This window comes from Cetorhinus maximus, chromosome 14 (assembly GCF_964194155.1).
Source record: "Cetorhinus maximus chromosome 14, sCetMax3.hap1.1, whole genome shotgun sequence".
In the NCBI taxonomy this organism is placed as follows: Eukaryota; Metazoa; Chordata; class Chondrichthyes; order Lamniformes; family Cetorhinidae; genus Cetorhinus; species Cetorhinus maximus.
The window spans coordinates 28643382-28670031 of record NC_135892.1 but is presented as its reverse complement, the minus strand read 5'-3'; the positions used below and the strand labels follow the sequence as shown (position 1 = coordinate 28670031).

The following is a 26650-nucleotide window of genomic DNA, read 5'->3' as shown; positions in this document are numbered from 1 at the left end:
CTCAGCTAAACCACACTGCAAGGCTGCACTGTTAGATTGAATTGTGGGGGAGGCTGGTCCAAATCTGAATGATGACATTACAAGGGGCTGTGGTCGCCTCCATCACTGATTGCTCTATGACCAGCTTTCGCAATGAGATTGTACAACTTACATAGTAATCCAATTGTTCTGCAGTCCATTAAAATGCTTATTCATTTGCAGTCTGTGTCAAGGGATGAAGAGTTCTGGAGGATTTGGTGGCCTCTGCATTGCTTGAGTGGGCAGACAAGCTAGGGGCCCAACTCTAAGCATGGCAATGTGGCTGCGCCTGAGCTGTCTCAGCTGCAGAGGAATGGTCACTTTATACAAAGTTTCCCTAATGCATGGCCATTTCCCTCTCCCCCCCACCCACACGTTCTTGTGCATTACCATCAACCGAAGATCAAACATCAGAAGCTGTAGAGCTGAGACGTTCTATACGCATAAGGAAACCCCCAGAAAGACTGACTTTGTAAATTATTGATCTGTGTGAATAATGTGACATCTTGAAAAAAATTGTAAAATGTATTTCTGAGTAAAGAGGGGGGGAGGGGGGGTGGTAATCTGATGTGTAATATACCTTTAAGATAAATGTTGTAATGTAAGATCACATGATCCTGATACCCAATAGCAGAGTAGCGTGGGCTACCTCTGTAGTTAGTCTTGAGTTAGAGTCTGAAGAGATAAGACAACTTTGAGTTGTAAGCACACAAGTGTAGCTGCTGAGTTCCTTTTGTAAATAAACAGAATGTGTTTCTTCTAAGAACGGTCTACTGATCATCTCTATCTTGGTACCAACTTGGTCACCCCAAAACAAATGTGTAACCCGGATCCTTTAGCCCCAGCAAACCAGGGCACTGGATCCAACACTGTGCCAGAACTGTCTCAGCTGTGGAGGAATGGTCACTTTTCTCGGCCTCTTGGCTAAGATCAAGTGTTGCAGGAGCGACACCATGGTCCTGCCATGGCAAGGTCGGGATGGAAGGGCGAAAACCAATCGCAATCCGAATTCATACCGTGGGTTACCTATCACCGTCCGAGTCACGGTGAACCACAGCGACGAAGGAGGATCACCTATGGATCGGGGCTTCTTCACCAGGAGGATCCTGTTGAAGGCGTGCGGCTTCCAAGCTACGGAGATCTTCACCCTGCATGACTCCCGCAAAGGTGGTTATTTCGACGTCACGTTCAAGCAAGTGGCAGACTGCGTCCGGCTCCTGAGGGTGTTCGAGGAGAAGAGAGACCTGCCGGAGATGAAGATCCTGACGGCGGAGCCGCACTTTTCTCTGCCATTGCAACGGGAACGTGAGGTGATGGTGCATGTGTACAACCCCTTCGTCCCTGTCGCCGACGTGGTCACCTTCCTCACCAGGTACTTCGATAAGGTGGGGAGCGGCACTGAGATTCGAGACGACTTGGGGATCTGGACAGGCAAACGCCTGTTTAAGGTCACGCTAAAGACCGATGGTAAGGGAGCCATTTTCCACCCTCCTTCCAGTTTCGCAATCGGGGGAAACCGTGGCTACCTGGTCTACGCTGGGCAACCCAAGCATTGCCGCTCATGCGGCAAGGCTGGTCATGTGGCGGCCAACTGCAGCGCCTCCCTCTGCAAGATCTGCAAACAGGAAGGGCACCAGACAAAAGACTGCAAACAGGCCAAGTGCTGCAACCTGTGTGGCGAGGCAAGTCACCTCTACAGGACCTGCCCCAAACGCTGCCGTACTTACGCACAGGCAGCCAAAGCCGACCACGGGGAAGCAGAAGAAATGTTCCGTGTCACTCCAACCACCAAGGCCCCCAGGGAGCTCAACGGGACAAAGGAGGACACAGAGAGAGACAAGGTGGAGAAAGAGATTGAGGCAACAGAGAGCCAATCAACAGCACTACCCCCTGAACCTTCCAGTCCTCAGGACAGCGAATCAATGGAGGAGGAGGCAGCAGTGGAAAAGCAGCAGGGGGAGTGGCGGACGGTGAAGAACAAGAAAAGTAAGAGGGAGCGAAGAAGAAGCAAAGGCGTTTCCCAGAGAAGCGGCAAGAGGCGTCTCCCATCCGACACGGATGACAAGGGCAGCAGCTCTTCGGATGAGGAAGTGCCAGAGCGGCACCGACAGAAGAGGCGGCAAAGCTCCAGGGCGTTGGGGGACGAGACACCCGAGCTCCAGAAAATTGGAGACAACAAGGAGACCAACGCACCCCAAGTTGGCCTGCAACCTGAGGAGGCCAGTGCACCACAGCCCCTGGAATCTGGGAGCAGTGAGGCAATCATCGCACCCCAGCTCCAGGAAGCCGGGAACAGCAACCCCCCAGAGGGGGTGAGTTTTGGAGAAGCTTCTCCAGCAAAGGTCATCTCAAAATCCGCTCACTACGTGAACCTCCAGATGCCACTGGAGCAGAACACGGCCAAGGAGATCTACCTCAGCCCATCCAAAGTGAAGGAATTTGAGCTCACTACGGGTATGAAGGAGCAGACTAAAGGTCTGGGACTCTCAGAGACAGTGGGTTTGGTAGGAGAATAAATGCTTTAATATGGGTTTAAAGATTGTATCCATAAATGTGCGTAGCATTAAATCTACTACGCGATGTGTTGCGACCTTGGACTACCTAGCCAAGGTCAAAGCTGACCTGTTGTTTCTGCAGGAGTGTGCGATACCGCACCTCAGCTCCTACAGGCAATGGTCACGATGGTGGTCCCACGGGCCATCGATCTGGTCGGGCGGAAACGACTCTCGTTCCTCCGGCCTGGGTATTCTGCTGCGGGGAGGCAACTTCACCGTCTCCGAGGTCAAGGAGGTGGTGGGCGGGCGACTCCTGGTAGCAGACGTAATGTACAAGAACGCTCCACTCCGGTTAATTAACGTGTACGGCCCGGCACAAGGGGCTGAGCGGCTGGAGGTTTTTCAGCAGCTCCCACTGCTGCTGGCGACCTCCAGGCCTGTCATTCTGGGCGGGGACTTCAACTGCATCATCGATGCGGCTGGACGATCCAGCAGGGCCGGAAGCAGATTGGACGCTACGTCCAGATCCCTGATGGAAACAGTTAAGGACGCCAAGCTGCACGACGTCTTCAGCAACCCTGCAGACGGAGCGCAGCGTAGATACACCTGGTCGCGGCCAGACGGGTCCATTCGTTCCAGGATAGACTTCCTGTTTGTGTCCCGTGCATTCACAGTCAGATCCACCGACGTCAAGCCGGTGTTCTTCTCTGACCACTGCCTCCTACTGGCGGACTGCCACTTGGAGGAAGACCTGAGGGTGGGCAGGGGGGCATGGAAGCTAAATGTGCAACTGCTGACCCCAGAGAACATTGAGGAGCTCAAGAGGGATTACAAAGGTTGGAGAACCGTGAAACCCCTCTTTGAGTCCCTGACACACTGGTGGGAAGTGATCAAGGGAAGCATCAAGAGGTTTTTCATCCTCAAAGGCACCCAGAAAGCTAGAAAGGAACAGAGGGAAATGTCCCGACTCCAGGAAAAGATGCAGAATCTGCTCCGGCTGCAGTCGATGGGGGTCGACGTCAAGGAGGAGCTCCAAGAGGTGAAGGGCCAGCAAGCCTCGCACTTTGCCTCGGAGGCCTCCAAGATCATCTTCCGTTCCAGAGTCCGCTCCGTGGAGCAGGATGAGACGTGCTCACGTTTCTTCTTCCAAAAGGTACACAGAGAGCGCTCTGTGATCAGCAGCCTGAAGGAAGAAGACGGCTCAGTAAAGTCATCACGGTCCGACATTCTGAGGATCAGCAAATCCTTTTATGCCGGACTGTATGACGTGAAGCCCACGGACAGCACGGCCTCCCAGTCCTTCCTGTCCTCTATCACGGAGGTCCTAGACCACAGTACGCAGGAGAGCCTAGACAAACCGCTAACTCCTGACGAACTGACTAAGGCCCTCGAGTCCTTCGAGAAGAGTAAAACCCCCGGAAGCGACGGCCTGCCGGCGGAGTTGTATTCGGCTCTGTGGGACTTGATCGGCCCAGACCTGCTAGAAGTGTACGAGAGTATGCTCCTGGCCGGCAGCATGTCAGAATCCATGAGGAAAGGCATCATCACCCTCATCTACAAGCACAAGGGGGAAAGGGAGGAAATTAGAAATTGGCGACCCATTTCACTGTTGAATATGGACTATAAGATTCTGTCCAAGGTCATCGCCAACCGGGTCAAATCCGCTCTGGAATTGGTGATTCACCCTGACCAGACCTGCTCTGTGCCAGGCAGGAAGATCTCTGACAGCCTGGCGCTGCTCAGGGATACGATTGCCTATGTACAGGACAGGGGTGTGGATACCTGCCTCATCAGCTTGGATCAGGAGAAGGCCTTTGACAGAATATCGCACACCTACATGGGGGATGTGCTCTCCAAAATGGGCTTTGGGGAGGGAATTCGAAATTGGATCCAACTGCTCTACACTAACATCAGTAGCGCAGTCTCAATCAATGGGTGGGAAACAGATAGCTTCCCGATTAAATCTGGAGTCAGGCAGGGCTGCCCTCTCTCGCCTGTCCTTTTTGTGTGCTGCATAGAACCCTTTGCCGAGTCCATCAGGAAGGATCCGGGCATAAGAGGAGTGACGATCCCAGGCAGTGGAGGCACTCAGGTAAAAGCCTCCCTGTACATGGACGACGTCGCCGTCTTCTGCTCGGATCCGCTGTCGGTGCGCAGACTGATGCACGTCTGCGACCAGTTCGAACTGGCCTCGGGAGCCAAGGTAAATCGTGGGAAGAGCGAGGCCATGTTCTTTGGGAACTGGGCTGACCGATCCTTTGTCCCCTTCACTGTCAGGGCTGACGGCCTGAAGGTGCTGGGGATATGGTTCGGAGGGACCGGGGCATGCGTTAGAAACTGGAAGGAGCGAGTGGCTATGGTGAAAAGGAAACTGGGCATGTGGGAGCGACGCTCCCTCTCCATTGCGGGTAAGAACCTGGTCATCAGGTGTGAGGTACTCTCGCTGTTGCTGTACGTGGCGCAGGTCTGGCCCATTCCACACTCCTGCGCGATGGCGATCACTCGAGCCATCTTCCGCTTTATCTGGAGGTCGAAAATGGATCGTGTCCGCAGGGACGCGATGTACAAGCCTCTAGATAAAGGGGGAAAAAACGTGCCCAACATCGCCCTCATACTGATGGCCACCTTTGTGTGCGGCTGCATCAAGCGGTGCGTAGACCCTCAGTACGCAAACACCAAGTGTCACTACGTGCTGAGGTTCTACCTGTCCCCGGTGTTGCGAAGGATGGGTCTGGCCACGCTGCCGCGGAACGCTCCAAGTAGTTGGACCGTGCCGTACCACCTGTCCCTGGTGGAAAAATTTATGCAGAAAAACACCTTTGACCACAAGTCCATCAGGCAGTGGTCAGCACGTAACGTCCTAGAGGCCCTGAGGGATAAGGAGAGGGTGGACCCTGTGGGATGGTTCCCCGAGCAGACTGTCAAAGTCATTTGGCAGAATGCCTCATCGCCAGAACTTTCCAACAAGCACCAAGACGTAGCTTGGCTGGTGGTGAGAAAGGCCCTCCCCGTCAGATCCTTCCTACACGCCAGGAGTCTCACCCCCTCTGCACGATGCCCTCGAGGTGGCTGTGGCGGGGAAGAGACCGTTGTTCACCTCCTTGTGGATTGTGCCTTTGCAAAGAAAGTCTGGAGAGAGATGCAGTGGTTGCTGTCGAGGTTCATCCCGAGCAGTTCTGTGACACAGGACTCTGTGCTCTACGGGCTGTTCCCAGGGACACACACCGAGACAAACATCAACTGCAGCTGGAGGATCATCAACTCGGTGAAAGAAGCGCTTTGGTCTGCCCGTAAGTTGTTGGTCTTCCAGCACAAAGAGTTGTCCCCGACCGATTGTTGCGGACTGGCACAATCCAAAGTCCAGGACTACGTGCTGAGGGACGCACTAAAGCTTGGGGCAGCTGCCGCAAAGGCGCAATGGGGAAGGGTCGCTGTCTAAGACCTTTCTACCACAGCGCACCGAGAGACTGGGAACTGTTTAGAGCCCCTCGGGCTGTACAGATCAAAATGAAAGGCTGTAAATGACTGTAATATTGTTTGTACTGATGCACCTGGTGATACATTTTGTAAAAGTTTAACCTGGATTGTACCCTTGTAATGTTGTTTTTGAAATGGTTTTGAATGTGATTGAAGATTTTTATGAATAAAGTATATTTTTACAAAAAAAAAAAAAAAAAATGGTCACTTTATACAAGGTTTCCCTAATGCATCGCTTCCCCCCCTCCCACCCCCACAAATGTTTGTGCACTACCATCAACCGCAATGCAGCCTTTGCCCCCACCCAACTCACCCCAACTTTAGTGCAGTCCTTGCCCGCGCCCAACTCACCACAACAGCAGGGTAGCCCATGCCCCGGCACCGCATTGTCAGCCAGCCGGGAAAAAGCAATTTGCCTCTTCCCTTGCCTGAACGTGTGGAGCCTCAACCTAGAAATCCAACAGGTGACCCTCGCAAGCACTGTGCAATGTTACTGTGCATTCACCTCTTAGTTCCCCTTGAAGTGCAGCTTGCCAGGTGCACGCCTTATAAATGCTGTTCTGAAACATGTTGGCATGATCCAGCATGATGGGATGATTCTGGCGAGCGGGGCTTATATTGATATTCCGATGTTTGAAAATGAGGCAGCAGGAAACGCGGCCCTGGCATTGATGGGCAGAGAGGACGATTGCAAACTGGCTTCACGATGCAGTGAAACCAATTTTTGGCCTTCTCTCCATATTGTCTGCTCATGCCAGTGGGCACGGAAAATTTTGCCCATTGATTCTGTTTCTGTCTTCACGGATGCTGCCAAAACTGCTGAATGTTGCCGACACTTGCCATTTTTATATTAGATTTCCAGCATCTGCAGCATTTTGCTTTTTGATCTTCTGTTTGAATTCGAGTAATTCTAGAGCCTTCTAATAATTATGGTTTCTCCAGGATGTAAAAAAAAATGACAGTACCAGTTGTATGTTTTGAAATGTACTCAAACACTGGGAGCTCTTGCATCAGGCCAATTCATAAGCTCAGTCAAAAACAGAAATACCTGGAAAAACTCAGCAGGTCTGGCAACATTGGCAGAGAAGAACAAAGTTGATGTTTCGAGTCCTCATGACCCTTCAACACAACTAAGTAGAAATTTAGTTCTGTTGAAGGGTCATGAGGATTCGAAATGTCAACTTTGTTCTTCTCCGCCGATGCTGCCAGACCTGCTGAGTTTTTCCAGGTATTTCTGTTTTTGTTCTGGATTTCCAGCATCTGCAGTTTTTTTGTTTTTATCTCATGAGCTCAGTCAATTTGACCTAATGTTGTCAATGATATGAACAGCAGGGAGGCATTCATATTCATAAGCAGGGCACAGCCTACAGTTGTTCTGTGTGTAATACACAACAGCAAATTTTATTCAGTTTGATTAAAATACTCAAAGTCTCAAACCGACTTTGTCATTGATACCAGCCCCACAAGGTAAGGATACCAGCTGCAGCCAGAGTAAACAATGAAGTGAGTGCACGCAGGAGGCCAAAGCTTCTGGGTAATCATGTTTCAATATTTACAGCTAAACTACAATGTCTGTGTGCAACCCATCGAGATTTCAACAATTTAACACGTATAAACCTTTGAGGAAACCCTAAGAGCTGCCACTAAGTTAATTTATTCAAAACGTTTGTCATTTACTAAAGGTTTCTTTTGGCAACCTGTAAATAAATTTCAACTCCGCAGAGAGGTTTGATGAAGTATGAGGAAAATGCATCACAAATAACTGTTGACACAAGTTTAGAATGATGAGTGCAATTAGCTCGAAGCTTAATCAGGGAAGAGATATTCCTCCTTTTCAATCACTTTTTCATATCCAAGGTAAGATATCAGTGCAGGAAATGGGATACTTTTCCATATTTTGCACTCTGTATGGGTCAGTTGACTTGGGGTAATAATGTGAAACTAACGATATCAATTCAGATGTCCGTTATACATTTCTCCCGAATTTTATTTCCGTTGACTTCAATGGATACGAGGTAAGAGTGGAGCTTGTGATCCTCAGGGACAGGAAGTCCCTGCTAAGGCCAATCTGTGCCCGGTAGATTTTGCTGCAAATAGGTCAGGATGCCGCAGGTGATTGAGTTTTGGATGAGTTGCTCGATCAGGAATTTCCCTCCTTGCATTTTCTCTCTGCTTCTGATATGTGCTTGTTTTTGAAGGAGGCCCCATCATTTTTTATTTGGTTGCATCAGGGGCAGCGATCCTGGGCGAACTTCTTCCAGGACTCGAAATCGATATCAAAACTCCTAAGTGAAGCCTTCAGAGTAGCACTTGTAGCGCTTCCTTTGACTGCCATGATAGCGCACCCAAAACTGAAGCTCTCCATAGAAGATTCGCTTTGGTAAGTGAGTGTCAGGCATTCTGGCTACTTGAGATCAAAATAAATAGGAGCAGGAGTAGGCCATTTGGCCCATTGAGCCTGCTCTGCCATTCAATAACATCATGGCTGATCTGATTATGGTCTTAACTCCACTTTCCTGCCTGGACCCTTTAACCTTTGATTTCCTTGTCAGTCAAAAATCTAACTCAACCTTGAATGTATTCAAGCTAAAAGCCAGGCAGAAAGGGGGTGTATCTCCTTTGGGGGGTGTCCCATGTCCATGGGGGCACCATTTCAAGATCATACCCCTCTTTTGTGCCTCTCTGCCCTGGCCTCCAAAACCCAACTCCACATCCCCTCAACCCTCTCGCCGATCCCACCATGACCAAAATTCCCAGACTTACCTAAGCCCAGTAGGCATGTTGTCTTCTTCTTGGGACTTCCTTGCAGTCCCAGTAGTGTCCACTGCTATGGTCTGGTGCTGCTGGGACTACTCAGCTGCCAGCCAACAGGTTGGCCGGCAGCTCTCGAGGGCTGGACTTCCTGTCCCTGAGGGTGCAAGTCCCAACCTCACCTTGTTAAGGCTGACCCAATTTTTATTGCCGCAGGGCAGCCCATTTTAAAGATGCAAGCCCAAGACTAACTTTTTTGCTGGGGGAGGCGAACAATATGCCCTCCCACCCCGTAAAATACATCCCCATTAGTGACTGGAAATGGGTCAGAAGTTTCACCATCATCCAGGACGTGCTTGAGCATTCCATCAGGGCAGCTAAATTTCTCCGTTACCTTCCAAACGACTTCATGGCTAACTGTCAAGGCCTTTGGTCAGGCCAACAAACATGTTCTGTTCTTGTCATTTCTCCAGGAGCATTCTAACTGCGAACATCATATCAGTGGTTCCTTGACTTTTTATGAAACTACAGCGACTCTCTGACAGTAGATTACAGTCAAAATGTTGCTTTGAGCAGTTCAGAAGGACTCTGGTGAAGATTTTGCCAGCGATGTAAAGGAATGAGATTCCTCTATGATTGTCACAAGATTGGCAAGTTCCTTTCCGCTTGTACAGGTGAACAATGGGGGCATCTTTGTATTCTTTCGAGATGGTTCCTTGTTTTGACATAGACTGAAAGAGCTCAGTGAGCTTCTTGATGAGGCACTGACCTCTAGCCTTGTTAACCTCAGCTGGGATAGCATCAGCTCCTGGGGCATTGCCTCTAGAAGTTTGATTGTGTTTGTTGTTTCTAACAGCTTGGAAGGGTCATCAAGAGAGAAGTTGATGGCAACCTGTGCAGATTGTTGATTGCTTCTTGATGGTGAAGGCCAATTGAGGATGTGGTTGAAGTGCCCTGCCCATCTGTCTACAGGACCTAGTCTACTGGTTCATCACTAATCCTTTGTGCCGACATGTCACGTTTGCTCACAGGAAAAGCCCAGATTCTAGAAAGATGGATGTAAGTACTCAGCCAACTTCAGAGGGATGTTCAGTTATGAACTTGAACAGTGGTAGAGTGGGCGAAAGATGCTATCAGAGATGCCAGCTGGAACTAGGACTGACACCATCCATTGTGGGTAAGTGAGAATCAGTAGGATAAAAAGGGAAGCATTGTGTCTGCCTGTGTTTCGTACTCCAAAAGAACACCTAGTTCATATAATTTATTGAATACAATGTTAGCTTGGACATTAAAGGCCAGTTTATTCCTACCTGCAAAGAAGTGGCTTTGGATGTGGAATAGTGGACATGGAAATTTGGAATGCAGTGAACTGGATCAACTCTCTGATATATTCCTGCCTCCAAGCACTTTTCCTGGAGGCAGTATCCCAGCAGCAATAGCTACCCATCTGGCAGCACTGGGTAGCCAATTAAGGTATTTCAAAGGGCAACTAGCCACATTTTTTGCACTTCAATGGAATAGTATGAATGGCTCATGAGCCCCATGCTGTGTCAGCATCTCACCAACAACTCAGGTGAGGCAGCTGCACGGTGGGAAGCCACTGTCCACTGAAATTGACATCCAGTCAGCAGTATAAAGGGGGAGAGGCAAGAAGGATCTCTTACATAGCCAGAGGCCAGATATAGAGGATTTGTTGTTCTGAGACGGGTAATATACCAAGTGTTGTGGTGTTCATTTTGGCTGGCATTGTGTCAGCATAAGCTACCAGAGAAACTTTTCTTATTCTTATTTAATTTTGTATTACATTTCTATAAACTTTTATTTCTCTACATTTTAAATATATGGTTCCAAGCAGTCATTCTGCTGAAATTTATTTAAGTTGGGAGGTCAAGGTTCAGGTGGGAATTCTGCAGAGCATTTTATTAGTTCATGAGGTGTGGGCATCACAGGAAAAGCCAGCATTTATTGTAATCATGGGCAAACATCCTGATTTCTTACCTTTGGATGGAGGGGAAGTCATTGATAAAACAGCTAAAGATGGTTGGGCTTTAGACACTGTGCTGAGGAACTCCTGCAGTAATGTCCTGAACCTAAGGTGATGGGTCTCCAACAACCAGAACCATCTTCCTTTCTGCTAGGTCTGGCTCCAGTCAAGGGGCAGGGTTGGGAGGCGAGTGGGCCAGCAAAATGGCAGGGGAACAAATTGGTATAGAAGTCTGACATTTTCGCATCACTTTGGAAGTTTGCCAGAGGCAGTCGGATGGAGACCACACTTACTTGCGTCAGGCAGGCAATTAAGCCTGTTAAGGGGCCAATTAATGAATATATTCCACGATTTTCAGATTTTTTCCAGGGATTCATATCAAGAATGGAGCTTCTGGGTCTCACCAGATATAAAGAGGTGGAAGCACAGTTGAAGGTCAGTGGTGGTTACAGTTGGCTGGTATTAAATGCTACTCACATCATGTATTCAGTGGAGGTGAGGGGATGGGAGGAATTCTGCTCGTTCTGGGAGGCAATGGGTAAATCAAATGAATAATCATAGAGATTAGTTGGTCTGACAACTCAAAAGATAGAAACTAGACTAAGTCCTCTTTGTATCATCAGTGAAGCAATTTATTATATTGAAAATTATAATGCAAAACTATTTGCTTCTGTTGCACTAGTATGTTGAGATAGAATTCAACTTGGTTTTGGTGTAAATCCAGCTTAAAGTGCTGCAAGACTCCAGAGTGTGCAGATTTCTCTAGAATCAACATCACTATAGCTTCTCTCAAATACTGCAGTCTGAAGAGATTGATGTAATGTCATGTTCAGATTTAAAATTTCTTCTTCCAATGTCTAGGACCACATCTGTATCACCAGGAGTACAATTCAATCAGTACATAACAGTCAGTGCAATGGAATACCTTCCTTTCTCCTCCCTAGCAAGGGTAAAAACTTTAGTCTGAAATGATTGTCACCATGTGAAAAACATGCAGTTTGTTCTGAAATGAAATTGCTTTTAGTAGTAACAATAGCGTACATCCTTCCAATTTTTCTTCCACAGTGTGATAATTTTCATTGCCAGTCATGAAATCCTTTAACAGTAAATCTGAGTGTATTTGAAGTAAAGTCATATAACTGTCTAATTTAATAAGGCATCTTACCAATACCTAAAATGTCATTACACCAATTAGTGAGTAAGAAATACTGTTATAGAGAACAAAGAACAAAGAACAAAGAAAAGTACAGCACAGGAACAGGCCCTTCGGCCCTCCAAGCGTGCACCGATCATATTGCCCGTCAACTAAAACATTTTGCACTTCCGGGGTCCGTATCCCTCTATTCCCATCCTATTCATGTATTTGTCAAGCTGCCTCTTAAACACCACTATCGTACCTGCTTCCACTACCTCCTTTGGCAGCGAATTCCAGACACTCACTCCCCTCTGCGTAAAAAACTTGCCCCGCACATCTCCTTTATAGTTTTTTCCTCTCACCTTAAATCTATGTCCCCTAGTAATTGACACTTCCACCCTGGGAAAGAGCTTCTGACTATCTACTCTGTCCATGCCACTCATAATTTTGTAAACTTCTATCAAGTCGCCCCTCAATCTCCGTCGCTCTAGTGAGAACAATCCGAGTTTCTCCAACCTCTCCTCATAGCTAAGAACCTCCAGACCAGGCAGCATCCTGGTAAACCTCCTCTGCACCCTCTCCAATGCCTCCATATCCTTCTGGTAATGTGGTGACGAAAATTGCACGCAATATTACAAGTGTGACCTAACCAAGGTTCTATACAGTTGCAGCATGACTTCCCAGCTTTTGTATTCAATACCCCTGCCAATGAAGGCAAGCATGCCATATGCCTTCCTGACTACCATGTTCTGTTCTTGTCATTTCTCCAGGAGCATTCTAACTGCGAACATCATATCAGTGGTTCCTTGACTTTTTATGAAACTACAGCGACTCTCTGACAGTAGATTACAGTCAAAATGTTGCTTTGAGCAGTTCAGAATGACTCTGGCGAAGATTTTGCCAGTGATGTAAAGGAATGAGATTCCTCTATGATTGTCACAAGATTGGCGAGTTCCTTTCCGCTTGTACAGGTGAACAATGGGGGCATCTTTGTATTCTTTCGAGATGGTTCCTTGCTTTGACATAGACTGAAAGAGCTCAGTGAGCTTCTTGATGAGGCACTGACCTCTAGCCTTGTTAACCTCAGCTGGGATAGCATCAGCTCCTGGGGCTTTGCCTCTAGAAGTTTGATTGTATTTGTTGTTTTTAACAGCTTGGAAGGGTCATCAAGAGAGAAGTTGATGGCAACCTGTGCAGATTGTTGATTGCTTCTTGATGGTGAAGGCCAATTGAGGATGTGGTTGAAGTGCCCTGCCCATCTGTCTATAGGCCCTAGTCTACTGGTTCATCACTAATCCTTTGTGCCGACATGTCACGTTTGCTCACAGGAAAAGCCCAGATTCTAGAAAGATGGATGTAAGTACTCAGCCAACTTCAGAGGGATGTTCAGTTATGAACTTGAACAGTGGTAGAGTGGGCAAAAGATGCTATCAGAGATGCCAGCTGGAACTAGGACTGACACCATCCATTGTGGGTAAGTGAGAATCAGTAGGATAAAAAGGGAAGCATTGTGTCTGCCTGTGTTTCGTACTCCAAAAGAACACCTAGTTCATATAATTTATTGAATACAATGTTAGCTTGGACATTAAAGGCCAGTTTATTCCTACCTGCAAAGAAGTGGCTTTGGATGTGGAATAGTGGACATGGAAATTTGGAACGCAGTGAACTGGATCAACTCTCTGATATATTCCTGCCTCCAAGCACTTTTCCTGGAGGCAGTATCCCAGCAGCAATAGCTACCCATCTGGCAGCACTGGGTAGCCAATTAAGGTATTTCAAAGGGCAACTAGCCACATTTTTTGCACTTCAATGGAATAGTATGAATGGCTCATGAGCCCCATGCTGTGTCAGCATCTCACCAACAACTCAGGTGAGGCAGCTGCACGGTGGGAAGCCACTGTCCACTGAAATTGACATCCAGTCAGCAGTATAAAGGGGGAGAGGCAAGAAGGATCTCTTACATAGCCAGAGGCCAGATATAGAGGATTTGTTGTTCTGAGACGGGTAATATACCAAGTGTTGTGGTGTTCATTTTGGCTGGCATTGTGTCAGCATAAGCTACCAGAGAAACTTTTCTTATTCTTATTTAATTTTGTATTACATTTCTATAAACTTTTATTTCTCTACATTTTAAATATATGGTCCCAAGCAGTCATTCTGCTGAAATTTATTCAAGTTGGGAGGTCAAGGTTCAGGTGGGAATTCTGCAGAGCATTTTATTAGTTCATGAGGCGTGGGCATCCAAGTGTGGCCTAACCAAGGTTCTATACAGCTGCAGCATGACTTCCCAGCTGTTATACTCAATACCCCTGCCAATGAAGGCAAGCATGCAATATACCTTCCTGACTACCTTATCCACCTGCGTTGCCACTTTCAGTGACCTGTGGACCTGTACACCCAGATCCCTCTGCCCGTCGATGCACTTAAGGGTTCTGCGATTTACTGTACAATTCCTGCCTGTATTAGACCTTCCAAAATGCATTACCTCACATTTGTCCGGATAAAACTCCATCTGCCATTTCTCCACCCAAGTCTCCAACCGATCTATATCCCGTTGTATCCTTTGACAATCCTCTTCACTATCTGCAACTCCTCCAACCTTAGTGTCGTCTGCAAACTTACTAATTAGCCCAGTTACATTTTCCTCCAAATTATTTATGTATACCACAAACAGCAGAGGTCCCAGCACTGATCCCTGCGCAACTCCACTAGTCACAGCTCTCCATTCAGAAAAGCATCCTTCCACTGCTACCCTCTGTCTTCTATGACCAAGCCAATTCTGTATCCATCTTGCCAGCTCACCTCTCATTCCGTGTGACTTTACCTACTGTACCAGTCTGCCATGAGGGACCTTGTCAAAGGCCTTACTGAAATCCATGTATATAACATCCACTGCCCTTCCATCGTCGATCATCTTTGTCACTTCCTCGAAAAACTTGATCAAGTTAGTGAGACACAACCTCCCCTTCACAAAAACATGCTGCCTCTCACTAATACGCCCATTTGCTTCCAAATGGTAGTAAATCCTGTCATGAAGAATCTTCTCCAATAATTTCCCTGCCACTGACGTAAGGCTCACCGGCCTGTAATTTCCTGGATTACCCCTGCTACCCTTCTTAAACAATGGAACAACATTGGCCATTCTCCAGTCCTCTGGGACCTCACCCGTAGCCAGTGAGGATATAAAGATTTCTGTCAAAGAGACTTAGATTCATTACAGCACAGAAGGTGACTATTCAGCCCACCAAATCCATGCCGGCTCTCTGTAGAGCAATCCAGTCAGTCCATTCCCCTGCACTATCCCCATAGCTCTGCAAGTTTATTTCCCTCAAGTGCCTATATAATTCCCTCCAAGTTCCAAATATTTCTGCTTCCACCAACTTCATAGGCAATGGGTTCAAGGTCATTATCATTCACTGTGAAAAAATTCTTCCTCATAACCCTTCCTCCATATCCTTTGCCCAAATCCTTAAATCTGTGATGACTAGTCCTTGTACCATCAGCTAATAGGAACGACGTTCCTTTGACTACCTTATCTAAACTTGTCATAACCTTGTATACGTCTTATCAGATCTCCCCACAACCACCTTTTCCCCAAGGATAATAACTCCAACTTCTCCAAACTAACCTTGTAGCTAAATTCCCTCATCCCTGGAACCATTCTAGTAAATCTCCCCTGCACCCGCTCAAGTACCACATAAAAGGCAAGGTACAAAATTGAGATTCATGGATTTAGGAGAGTCAGTACAGCTTAGATTTTATAAAAAGGCTGAAGAGAGCAACGAGTCATGGTAAATAATTGTGAAAATGGGGGATGGCAGACAGTGGAATTCCCCAAAGATCTGTGCATGGACCACTGCTTATTTGATATATATACATTACTTGGATTTTGGAATACCAAGTAATATTTCAAATTTTGCTGATGATACCAAGAGTGGAGGTGTGGCAAATAGGGTGATATCAATTGATTTCAACAGGACACAGATAGGCTAGCAGAATGGGCAGACAAGTGGCAGATGGAATAAGATACAAAGGAGTGTAAGGTGATGCATGTTGGCAGAAGGGAGAGGGATGTGCACATTACACATAATGGCACAGTTCGAAGGAATGTGCAGAGACAGAGAGACTGGGGATTCATGTGCACAGATCTTTGAAGATAGCAGGAAATACTGAGAAATTAGTTAGCAAAGCATCCTTCCTAAAATGTAGTGACCAGAACTAGAGGCAATACTTTAGTTGTGGCCGAAGCAGATTATAAAGGTTTAGCATAACTTCCCTGCTTTTGCTTCTGTTTATGAAGCCCAAGTTCCCATATGCTTTGTCAGCTACTCTCTCAGTATATCCTGCAAGATCTATGCACCCTCACTATTTGCCACACCTCCAAATTTGGTATCATCAGCAAAATTTGAAATATTACTCTGTATTCCAAAATCCAAGCAATGGTCCGGCATGGATCTTTGGAGAATTCCAATGTCTACCATCCTCCATTCAGAAAAACAATCATATACCATGACTCGTTGCTCTCTTAAAATCTAAGCTGATACTGACTCTTCATGTCCATGAGCCTCAATTTTGGTACCTAGCCTTTTATGTGTTACTTTGTCAAAATGGAATTATGCTAGGCAACAGCACAATGCACATTTCTCAATTTAAACCCTCCAGGCCTGTATAGCCTCAGTAATGGAGCACAGAATTGACATATATGGGGTGGCCAGGCAGATGACAAAACCACAGTGAAGGCAGCAAGCCTGTCACTGACAGTGTAAATGGTGTATTCAGTATTTGGTTGGAAGTGCAACAAAAGCTTTTGGTTGAGAAATATGCACAAATGTAGAATATTAGGATAACACAAAGGACCATGATTTACCATGTAAGTCATGCCTGTCGTTCTTCAGGGAGTCATGTCCATTTTGTTGAAACAACAAATATCCAGAACAGGAAACTAAAGAGCCTTAATCAGATCAGATTGCAATTATTACCTGAAATGAGTAACTGCAGGTAGTAACTGAAGCAAAGCACAGTGGTTCCTCTGCAACCTACTGACATACAGCACCTATAAACTTACATACAAACTACATTGTCCTTACAAAACTAAAGCATTACTCTCAGAATGGAGGAAAACTTTAGTTGAAGAAACTAGATGTTATTTTAATGTTAATGAGGGTGGTAAATCAAGGAGAGGTGCACAGGAGCAGACGTGCAGGATATAAGCCTGAAATTTACCATGGCTGTGACATGATGTTTATATCTATTATACTTACAAAACTTCTGACAATTTCTTTGCCTGATCATACTTCCTGTCCGTTAAACCTTAATCCCTGGTGTCACATTTTTGGATCAACTATATAACTCTGAAGTGGTTTGATTGGAAATGCAAAAAAAGATTTTGGTTGAAAACCATAAACCAAAGTAAAACATTGCAACTGACACATTTTTGCAGTGATTCTGAGCAGGTTGTGGCCCCTTTAAAAAGTGCTGGAAATGGCTGTCTGGCAGCCTGTAAATTCCCCATAATCTGTTAGGTTGAGGAAGTAGCAGGAGCAGCATTGGGTCTGGATAGCATTTAAATATATTTATCAGGCCCTTGCCTTTTGCCAACAGCACAGCTGTATACATGGGGTGAATCTTTGTGGATGACCTGGCATATTGTAAATTTCAATATTCATTTTGCTAGTGCTACTGCCATGTTCACGCTGAAAAATGAGACAGTAGGCAGAAAAAATTACAGCCTAAAGTAAGAGCAAGAACCAAGGTGCAAAGGTTTTTGAACTTATGTTATCCATCAGCCACTTCAAGTTCTCATTTTGAACATTAAAAACAATTTATTGAAAGCAAATATTACAGGAAAAACTGTACTCTTTTTGATCAAATAATAGAAGTAAAACAAAACAGTTAAAAAAATCCTATAGGAGATGCCATTGGCAAGCACAGCAACTATTCAAGAGTGAAGCAATCCGGATCAGTCATTAATTGCTGTTAATCTTCAGTGACGACATCAGACAAATCTTAAACCACTATCTCTGTAATCTCCTCCAACCCCATAACCTTCCAAGATATTTGTTCCTCGAATTTCGGTCTCTTGTGCATCCCAGATTTTATTCGCTCCACCACTGGCAGCTGCACCTTCAGTTGCTTAGGCCCTAAGTCCTGGTATACCCTCCCTACACTTCTCTGCCTCTCTACCTCACTTTATTCATTAAGGATACTCTTTAAAACCTAGTTCTTTGGTTAAGACTTTTACCATCTGACCTAATGGGCTGAATTTGACAAGGGGCAACAGGGCCCTGATGTCAGGGTGAAAAGCAGGCCCTGAGTCCCCACTCAGCAGTGGGACCTGCTTGACAACTTTACCATAGCTGTGAGCAGCACGCCTTCCAATTAAGGATGCCCCTGATGCTGCCGGCCAAAAAGCAGGGCTAGCAGCTCTAAAGCCTCAGCAGCGCCACCTGGAGAGGTCGCCACAGCTGAGGAATGCAGGAGACCTCTGGAGCTGTGCTAGATAATTTTTAAAAATCAAAGTCACTGTGTCAAGTGTCAGAGGACAAACTCCTTCAGGGAGGTAGTCGGGGCCATGGATGCTTCCTTTTCTGTCCATGGCCTCTTCTTTGGCTCATGAGACCTTCCCTCCTGGGCTGCACTGGGAGGCTGTCTCAATTTAGCTGGCAGCCTCCCCACAGTTGTCTCGTGGGTGTCCTGCCATCGGCAAAATGCCGGTGGCAACATTAAATGATCCTTTACTTATGTAAATCAGCTACCCACCACCCTGAGGCAGGCAACCTCTCTGCATCCTGTCCTGCCGACGGTAAAATGCCCCAGTGGTGGGAAAATGTCAGCCAATCTGACCTAGATCCTTGTGATTTTACTGGACTCCCTACCAGCCTGCCTTCTGGGGACTGGTAAAACCCTGGCAATGGTAAAATGTGGCTTGGTGTCACAATTTGTTTTATAATGCTCCTGTGAAGCGCCTTGGGAGGTTTTATTACACAATATATCTAAATATATAAATGGAAGTTGTTCAAAGTCAAATATTTGCAGTTATTTTAGGAGCCACTGCTTACTTTTATTAGTCAGAATTTTATTTTAACTACTGGCTGTAATTGCAACAAAATCACTACAACGCATCAAGATCAGCATCCAGGGACTGAGGCATGGAGGAACATGCAGAAAAGACTGAAAACAGAAGCATTTGTACACAGATTTAGGAAGGGGGTTGCTATTATTTTGTTTTGGGCATAAATCCACACCGAAACACATTCTCTTCAAGGCCAACAAAATTGTTATAAGGTCAGCCGAGGGAGTCTTCCTTTGAAAGTATAGAAAATAAAGAATAAAATTCTTTGAGGTATAGTTTTGTCTTTTTTTTAAATGTTGTGGTCATTAAGATGAGCAATGTTAGCACTGGGTAAATTTAGATCCTACCGCAAACCTACATGATGGAATGTGGGCACAATTTTACACATTTAAAATATAAAACAACGCTTTGTTCCATTTTCCATTGCCCCTTTCAATGTTAATTAGTTAATATAGGATCATACAGAATAGGAGGTCATTTAGCCCATCGCCCCAGTGTAGGTCCTTTGATAGAGTTATTCAATTAATCCAGCCTACTGCTTTTTCCCCATAGTCCTGCATTTTTTTCCTTTTGATATCTATACTTTCTTTTTAGAAGTTACTATTGCATTCTAGATCATAACATCTGGCTGTATAAAAAATAGTCACCTTATCTTGCCTCTGGTTCTTTTGCCAATTATCTTAAATCTGGGTTCTTGGGTTACTGACTCTCCTTCCAGTGGAAACAGTTTTTCCTCATTTACTCTATCAAAACCCTTCCATCATCAAGAAAGCAGGTAGGTAAACATTATACTTACACAGTGTCAGTACAGGTTATACATGGGATGTTTTGCCTGTTTGGAGTAATTAAGTTCAAAATCACTGAGGTGTCACTCTCAGAGGTTGGATGTTTTCCACATTTGAAGTAAAACTCCTGTAAAATATAAACACAGGTTAGGGGCACATTATAACTAATAACATATATCTTACTCCTATTTGACTAAAACTAAGAGATTGGAATCCATCAGTCATTTTATAATTTCCGTTTGTATATGTTCCATGGTACTAATTTGGTAACATTGAATGTGATCAGCAACTGAGTTTACCAATTGCATTAAATATATCAGAATGATGATATATACACCACATGTGGTTTCTTAACCAAATCATAAATAGCTGACTTATACTGACCACTTAATTAATTGATTTCCACTTGAATTTTCCTTTTCTTCTCCCTCCTAATCTCTCTGAAGAAGGTACCTTGGGATTAAAATTGGTTATGGTGCATTTTCATCACCATCAGATGAATTATTGAACAAGCCATTGGCATTCTGAAGGTGCGCTTCAGGTGCCTAGACAGATCTGGACGTGCCCTTCAGTACAGATCAACCAGTGTCTCCAGGATGGCCATGGATGCTGCACTCTGTGCAACATGGCCAGACAGAGAGGTGTGGACCTGCTGGAGGTACAAGGCACAGAGAATAGAGCCCCTTCGGAGGATTCAGAGGAGGAAAACAAACAGCAGGATAAGGAAGTTGAGGAGGAAGAAGGTAATGACGGCATTGCACCACCAGCTGTACAATATGCTACCCAGGATGCCTTGTTTATTGCGAGCTTCTCTTAGGTTCCACTGGTGCACCCATCTAAAATCGCATGTGAAAGTCACTTTTTCCACCACCTCCTCCCAATGCAAAAGCCCCTTTTTCCACCATCACCTCCTCCCTCCCCCACCCAATGCTATTTTGTAAACAGCCAAGCATTCCTTCCAGATCACAGTGCTGGCTGTCATCAAGTTAGGTCATCCAAATAATTGATTCTTGAGGTGAGGTGATAGTGACTGCCCTTGACATCAAGGCCACATTTGACTGAGTGTGACATCAAGGAGCCCTAACAAAACTGGAGTCAATGGGAATCAGGGGGAAAACTCTCCGCTGGTCCAAGTCATACCTAGCACAAAGGAAGATGGTTGTGGCTGTTGGAGGTCAGTCATCTTAGCTCCAGGACATCACTGTAGAAGTTCCTGAGGGTAGTGTCCTAGGCCCAACCATCTTTAGCTGCTTCATCAATGACCTTCCTTCCATCATAAGGTGAGAAGTGGGGATGTTCGCTGATGATTGCGCAATGTTTAGCACAATCATTCGCGACTCCTCAGGTACTGAAGCGGTTCATGTCCAAATGCAGCAAGACCTGGACAATATCCAGGCTTGGGCTGACAAGTGCCAAGTAACATTCGCACCACACAAGTGTCAGGCAATGAACATCTCCAACAAGAGAGAATCCAACCATTGAACCTTGATGTTCAATGGCATTACCATCACTGAATCCCCCACTATTAATATCCTGGGGGTCACCATTGACCAGAAACTGAACTGGACTAGCCATATAAATACTGTAGCTACAAGAGCAGGTCAGAGGCTAGGAATAGTGTGACTAGTAACTCACCTCCTGACTCCCCAAAGCCTGTCCACCATCTATGAGGCACAAGTCAGGAGTGTGATGGAATCCTCCCTACTTGCCTGGATGAGTGCAGCTCCCACGACACTCAAGAAGCTTGACACCATCCAGGACAAAGCAGCCCACCTGATTGGCACCACATCCACAAACATTAACTCCCTCCACCACAGACGCACAGTAGCAGCAGTGTGTACCATCTACAAGATGTGCTGCAGGAACTCACCAAGACTCCTTAGACAGCACCTTCTAAATTCACAACCACTGCCATCTAGAAGGACAAAGGCAGCAGATAGATGGGAACACCACCACCTGGGAGTTCCCCTCCAAGTTAGTCACCATCCTGACTTGGAAATATATCGCTGTTCCTTCACTGTCGCTGGGTCAAAATCCTGGGACTCCCTTCCTAACAGCACTGTGAGTGTATCTACATCACATGGACTGCAGCAGTTCATGAAGGCAGCTCATCACCACCTTCTCAAGGGCAATTAGGGATGGGCAATAAATATTGGCTCAGCCAGCGAATCCCACATCCCGTGAATGAATTAAAAAAAAGTTACATCAAGCTTTACGGAAGCTCTGTTCAGGCAGGTACTGACCTTTATTCTTTACCGTACAGATGAGGCCAGCCAGGCTGAGTGAGCCAGAGGCTTTACAGCGATTGCTGGGTTCCCCTGTGTCCAGGGTGCCATCGACTGCATACCTGGGCCATTATTAAACTGGCTGCTGGGTCGCCATTGGACTTAATTGGCCCGCCAGTGTGAAATCGGGGTCAGGGGCTGATCGCAGGCAGCGGACTGTTTCCCAGTGTGCCCACTGTGCCCACCTGACTACCTCAAAATCCTGCCCATAATCAAACACCAAACTATGCAACAATTGAACACAACTGCACTTCAGGAAAAGTATTTAATTACCTGTAAATGCTTTGGGATACCTTGAGGCTGTGAAAGGTGCTATATAAATGCAAGTCTTATTTTCTTTGCATTTTAAACTGTGAAAATAAATTGTCAATTTAAAAATAGACAGGAATTTTAAAAAAACACACTATTTTCCTGTCATAGTGGCAAAGTATTTACTAATCAAGGGATAAGTGTGAATTCACATAGAAATAACACTAATGATTAACCATTCAAAGGCTATAATCAAAAGTTACAACAGCCAGAGGGAGTGCGTACCCATTCTTAACAAATTTCAACATCAATGGCTGATTTTCAACATGATCCAAGGTATTCCTAGCAGTCTGTCAGGCAGCATCTGTGGAGAGAAACAGTTAATGTTTCAGTTTAATGACACTTCATCAGAACATTCATCAGACCTTTCTGATGAAGGGTCACCGATCTGAAACATTGGCTGGGATTTTCCGTGCCCACTGGCATCACGCGTGTTTGATGGCATGAGTGGACAATATGGTGAGAAGGCCAAAAATTGGTTTCATGACTTCGTGAAACCAGTTTGCAATTGTCCGTTCAAGGCCTTCAATTGTGGGCCGCGTTCCCTGCCGCCGGACATCGAAAACCTCATTGTAATACTTCCGCATATCATTATAAGGCCAGCCCACCAGACTCAGGCCCAACACTGGATCATCCGCCCACGTCAGTGGGAAAACACACTTATGCAGGACACATCTTGACAACTGTGACGTGCAGAGGTCAGGACTTACCGCCAGGGCCTTGCTCACATCACGTACATCTGAGGAGCAGAAGATGCTGGAATCTGACAGCAACAGGATCCTGGAGGAACATACATTGCATGCTGGGTGGCTTCTCATGGACATGGCTCTGCTGCGAAGCAGCTCACTGATGTTAGAAAGTCACCACTGATGCTCATGATGGATGATGGTCAATGGGTTGGGAGAGGAAGGTCCAGGATCGAATGGGAGAGGAAGAGGTGTTGGGAGGTGGTGAGGTTGGGAGGGGGGAATGAAGGTGTCAGTGGGGTGAGGTTGGGAGGGGGGGAAATGAAGATGTTGGGGGGTTGAGGTTGGGTAGAGGAATGAAGGTGTCCGTGGGGTGAGGTTGGGAGTGGGGAGGGAGTACGGGGAGGAGGAGCGGGTAACAGATGAGAAGGTGGCAACTGGGGAGGTAGGGGTAAGTGGGGGGGTGGTGGGGGGGGAACGGAAGGTGTAAGGGAAGAAGTTCAGAGGGGGTAAGGAGTGTGAAGAAAGGAAGGAGTCCAGGAGGAGGAAGGAGTGCGAAGAGGGATGGGAGTCTGGGGGGAGGAAGAGCAACGTAGAGGGGAGAGAATCCAGGGTGGGTGGGGGAAAGAGTTGAGAGAGGGGAGGGAGTAAGGGTGGAGGGAAAAGTAAGGGCAGAGGAAGGAGTCAGGAAGGAGGAAGAAGTAAAGCTGGAGGAAGAAGTGAGGATGTCTGAGGGAGTTAGGGAGGGGGAGGGGTGCTAAGTGCAGCATAGGGGAGCCTGGGGGGTGGGCTGGGAGGACTAAGTTGGGGGGTGGGGGGGGGGGGGGGGGGGGGGATGCTAGAAGCTCCGGGGGGGGTGTGGTGGGAAAGGGGTCCAAAATGGGCAAGGGGTTCCAAGAGGAAGGATTCCAGAGGGGGTTCCAGCGGGGGGAGGGGTCCAGAAGGGGGAAGGGGTTCTGGGGGGAAGGGCTCTGGAGAGGGGGATGACCAGGTAAGCATGCAAGGGAAGGGTCTGATGGGTCCATGACTGCCTCCTGGGGGCAAACTGAGGGTGGGCGTGGTATGAGGAAATGGTGAGAATGACAGAGGGCAAAGTGAGGTGGTAGGGTGGGTGAGGGTTCGATGGTAGCAATAGAAGGGGTGGTGAGGGTTTGATGGGGACTCGGAGGCAGACATGGCCATTGTGGTGGGAAGGAGGAGGTCGGGAGATGAATGTGGATGGGAGTGGGATTTTTGGGAAGGAAGGGCACCTGGACATTCCCAAAGGAAAAGGGTTGTGGCTTTTGGGTCACAGAGGGGAGGTGAAAGGTGATGCCATGGGGGTCAACTGTTTTGGGGGAAAGGAAATAGGTGACTGGGGGAGGGGAAAAGACAGGGGAGCGCACGAAAAACCAAATCCAGACTATGCTGTCCAAATCGAAAGTGAAACGACAGTCTTGGTGGGCGAGATGAGGTGCTGCATGGGAGTATGATCAGTGGGTGGGTGGAGATGCAGGTCAGCTCAGATGGACAACTGAAAGCAAATCCCAGCAGGCAGCATTCAAAATGCTCAGGACTTTGAGGTGAATATGACACGTGAAGGCTCTGCATGTGTAGGAGAATACTTCCACAAGGGTCCAAAAGGCCCTGCCACACACACACACAATTCTCCCTCCAGAATCACTCATTGGCCAGCTGCTCCCTCTGCTGTGACAGAGGATGAGGTTGAGGGGGTCACAGGCAAAGGGGACTCAGAAGGGAGAGGACAGCCTCTGAGATTCCTGAGTGGATGACCCAGGGGTGTCCAGCTGCTGCTCCTCCTCCTTTTGGGTGCCTGAGGGCCTGGCCTCAATCCTTGAGGGGTAGGAACATCTGGAGGGACGTCGAGGTGCCTCATTTCTCTCTCGTGTTGCCACTGCAGGAACTCACCCATGGTTACCGTGATGGAGTGCTGGTCTGCACGCATCTGTGTTCTGCTGGACCAGAATCTCCATGGCATCCGCTTTCCTCCCCATGGAGACCTCCATACCCGCACATGTGGGCACCACTTCATCAGACAGCAGGCAGACGCACTCCTCCGACTTGCATGCCACTCTGTTAAGGGTTTCCAACAGCTCAGTGTGATTCTCCCACATCTTCTGTTGACTCTCCCGAATGAGTTGGAAGGCTGAATTCAGAGGCTCACCATCTGACTCATACCTCATAGATGCCTCTTCCCCAGCAACCTCCGAGTGCCGGGGAGCTCAGCTGAACATGCCTCCTGCTGCCTTGGACATGTGTTCATGTGGTGACCACCAGATTGTGAACCTGAGCCTGTTTCAGATCTAGGTCCCACCGAGGTGTGTGTCTCCGCGGTGGTGCAGCGTGTGGGTGAGCGCTGTGAGGGGTCTTCCAGGCTGCTTATTTCCAGCTCTTCAATGGAGGAGGTGTCCTCTTAGCTGGAGGTGAGGATGTAGATGGAGCTGAGGGACTGGCTGGCTGAGGGTGTTGATCGCTTGGCAGAGCTCACTGAGAACCAAAGTAGAGATGATTAGTGCATGGCAGCAGAGTCAAAAGCAGGAGAGAGAGCGCTCACAGTTACATTGAGAGAGGGATGATGTGGTGCCGGATCCTCACAAGGGTGTTCACCGCTGACCTCACCATCACTGCAGGCATGGTCCATGTCCTCACCAGTCAGGGCGATGGCACATTCCTCAAAATGAGTGAGGGGCTTAATGTGGGCCACTCCACCCCCGGTCTGGGACCTCTTTCTGCTGATGTGAACCAGCTTCTCCTGCATGAAAACAGATGGAGAGAGTGTGAGCAGGACACATGGCACTGCGTGGAATGTTTGTGTGGTGAGCAGAGACATGGACAGGATGAGGACGTGAGCTCAAGAGAGTATGAGCCTGATGGGGATGTGAGGGTGTGTGTGAGAGTTAGTGGTGTTGTCACTTGAGGTGTGAGATCCTTGTGGATGTGTGATGCTTGAGAGTGTGTGAGTTGAGAGTGATGAGAATAGTGAATTACCTTGGAATGGAGGAGATCATTCATCCTGAAGTGGCACTGGATGGCTGTCCTCTTTTGCAGGGCATTGGCACTGACAGCCATTGCCACCGCCTCCCAAGCCAGATTAGTGAGGTTGCTGCCCATCCTGTGGCCAGAGCGGGGGTAGAGGACATCAGGGCGAGCCTCCACTCCATCCAAAAGGCATGTGAGGGCTGTGTCATTGGACCTGGGGGCTGCCGTCTTTTTGCTTTTCAGGCCATGTCTTCTTTGCAGCAGCCGTGGGCTGGAAGCACTGAGAGTTGTGTCAGCGGTTGGACTTTAAACATGGTGCCCAGCATGATGAAGCGGCCAGGTGATGGTGTGGCAGGTGAATGGGAACCCAGCTGCCATTGAAACGGCATGTTTCACGGGAATGCATAATTAATGTGGCAGATTTGGGATGGTACAGCGTGAAAAGCCGCCATTGCAGCTGGCGGTTAAAACGTCATTTTACCCGCCCACTTCCGCACTTAGTGCAAACCTGGGACGATTCTGCCCATTAACTCTCTTTCTACAGATGCTACCTGGCTTATTGAATGTTTCCAGCATTTTCTGTTTTTATTTCCGATTTCCAGCATTTTCAGTATTTTGCTTTTGTATTCCTAGCAGTCGAGTGTCTTTAGATTTTAGTAATTACAGATTTTAAT

General features: G+C 47.2%; 1 protein-coding gene across 3 annotated transcripts in view; it reads right to left on the bottom strand.

Annotated features, from left to right (window-relative positions):
- prkn (parkin RBR E3 ubiquitin protein ligase) overlaps positions 1-26650 on the bottom strand; it is a 1436175-nt gene that overhangs the window by 582645 nt on the left and 826880 nt on the right. For all 3 annotated transcript variants that reach the window (XM_078556736.1, XM_078556737.1, XM_078556738.1), the window contains exon 6: positions 19729-19844. In XM_078556736.1, the coding sequence (XP_078412862.1) occupies positions 19729-19844 (116 nt within the window). The remainder of the gene's footprint in view (positions 1-19728; positions 19845-26650) is intronic.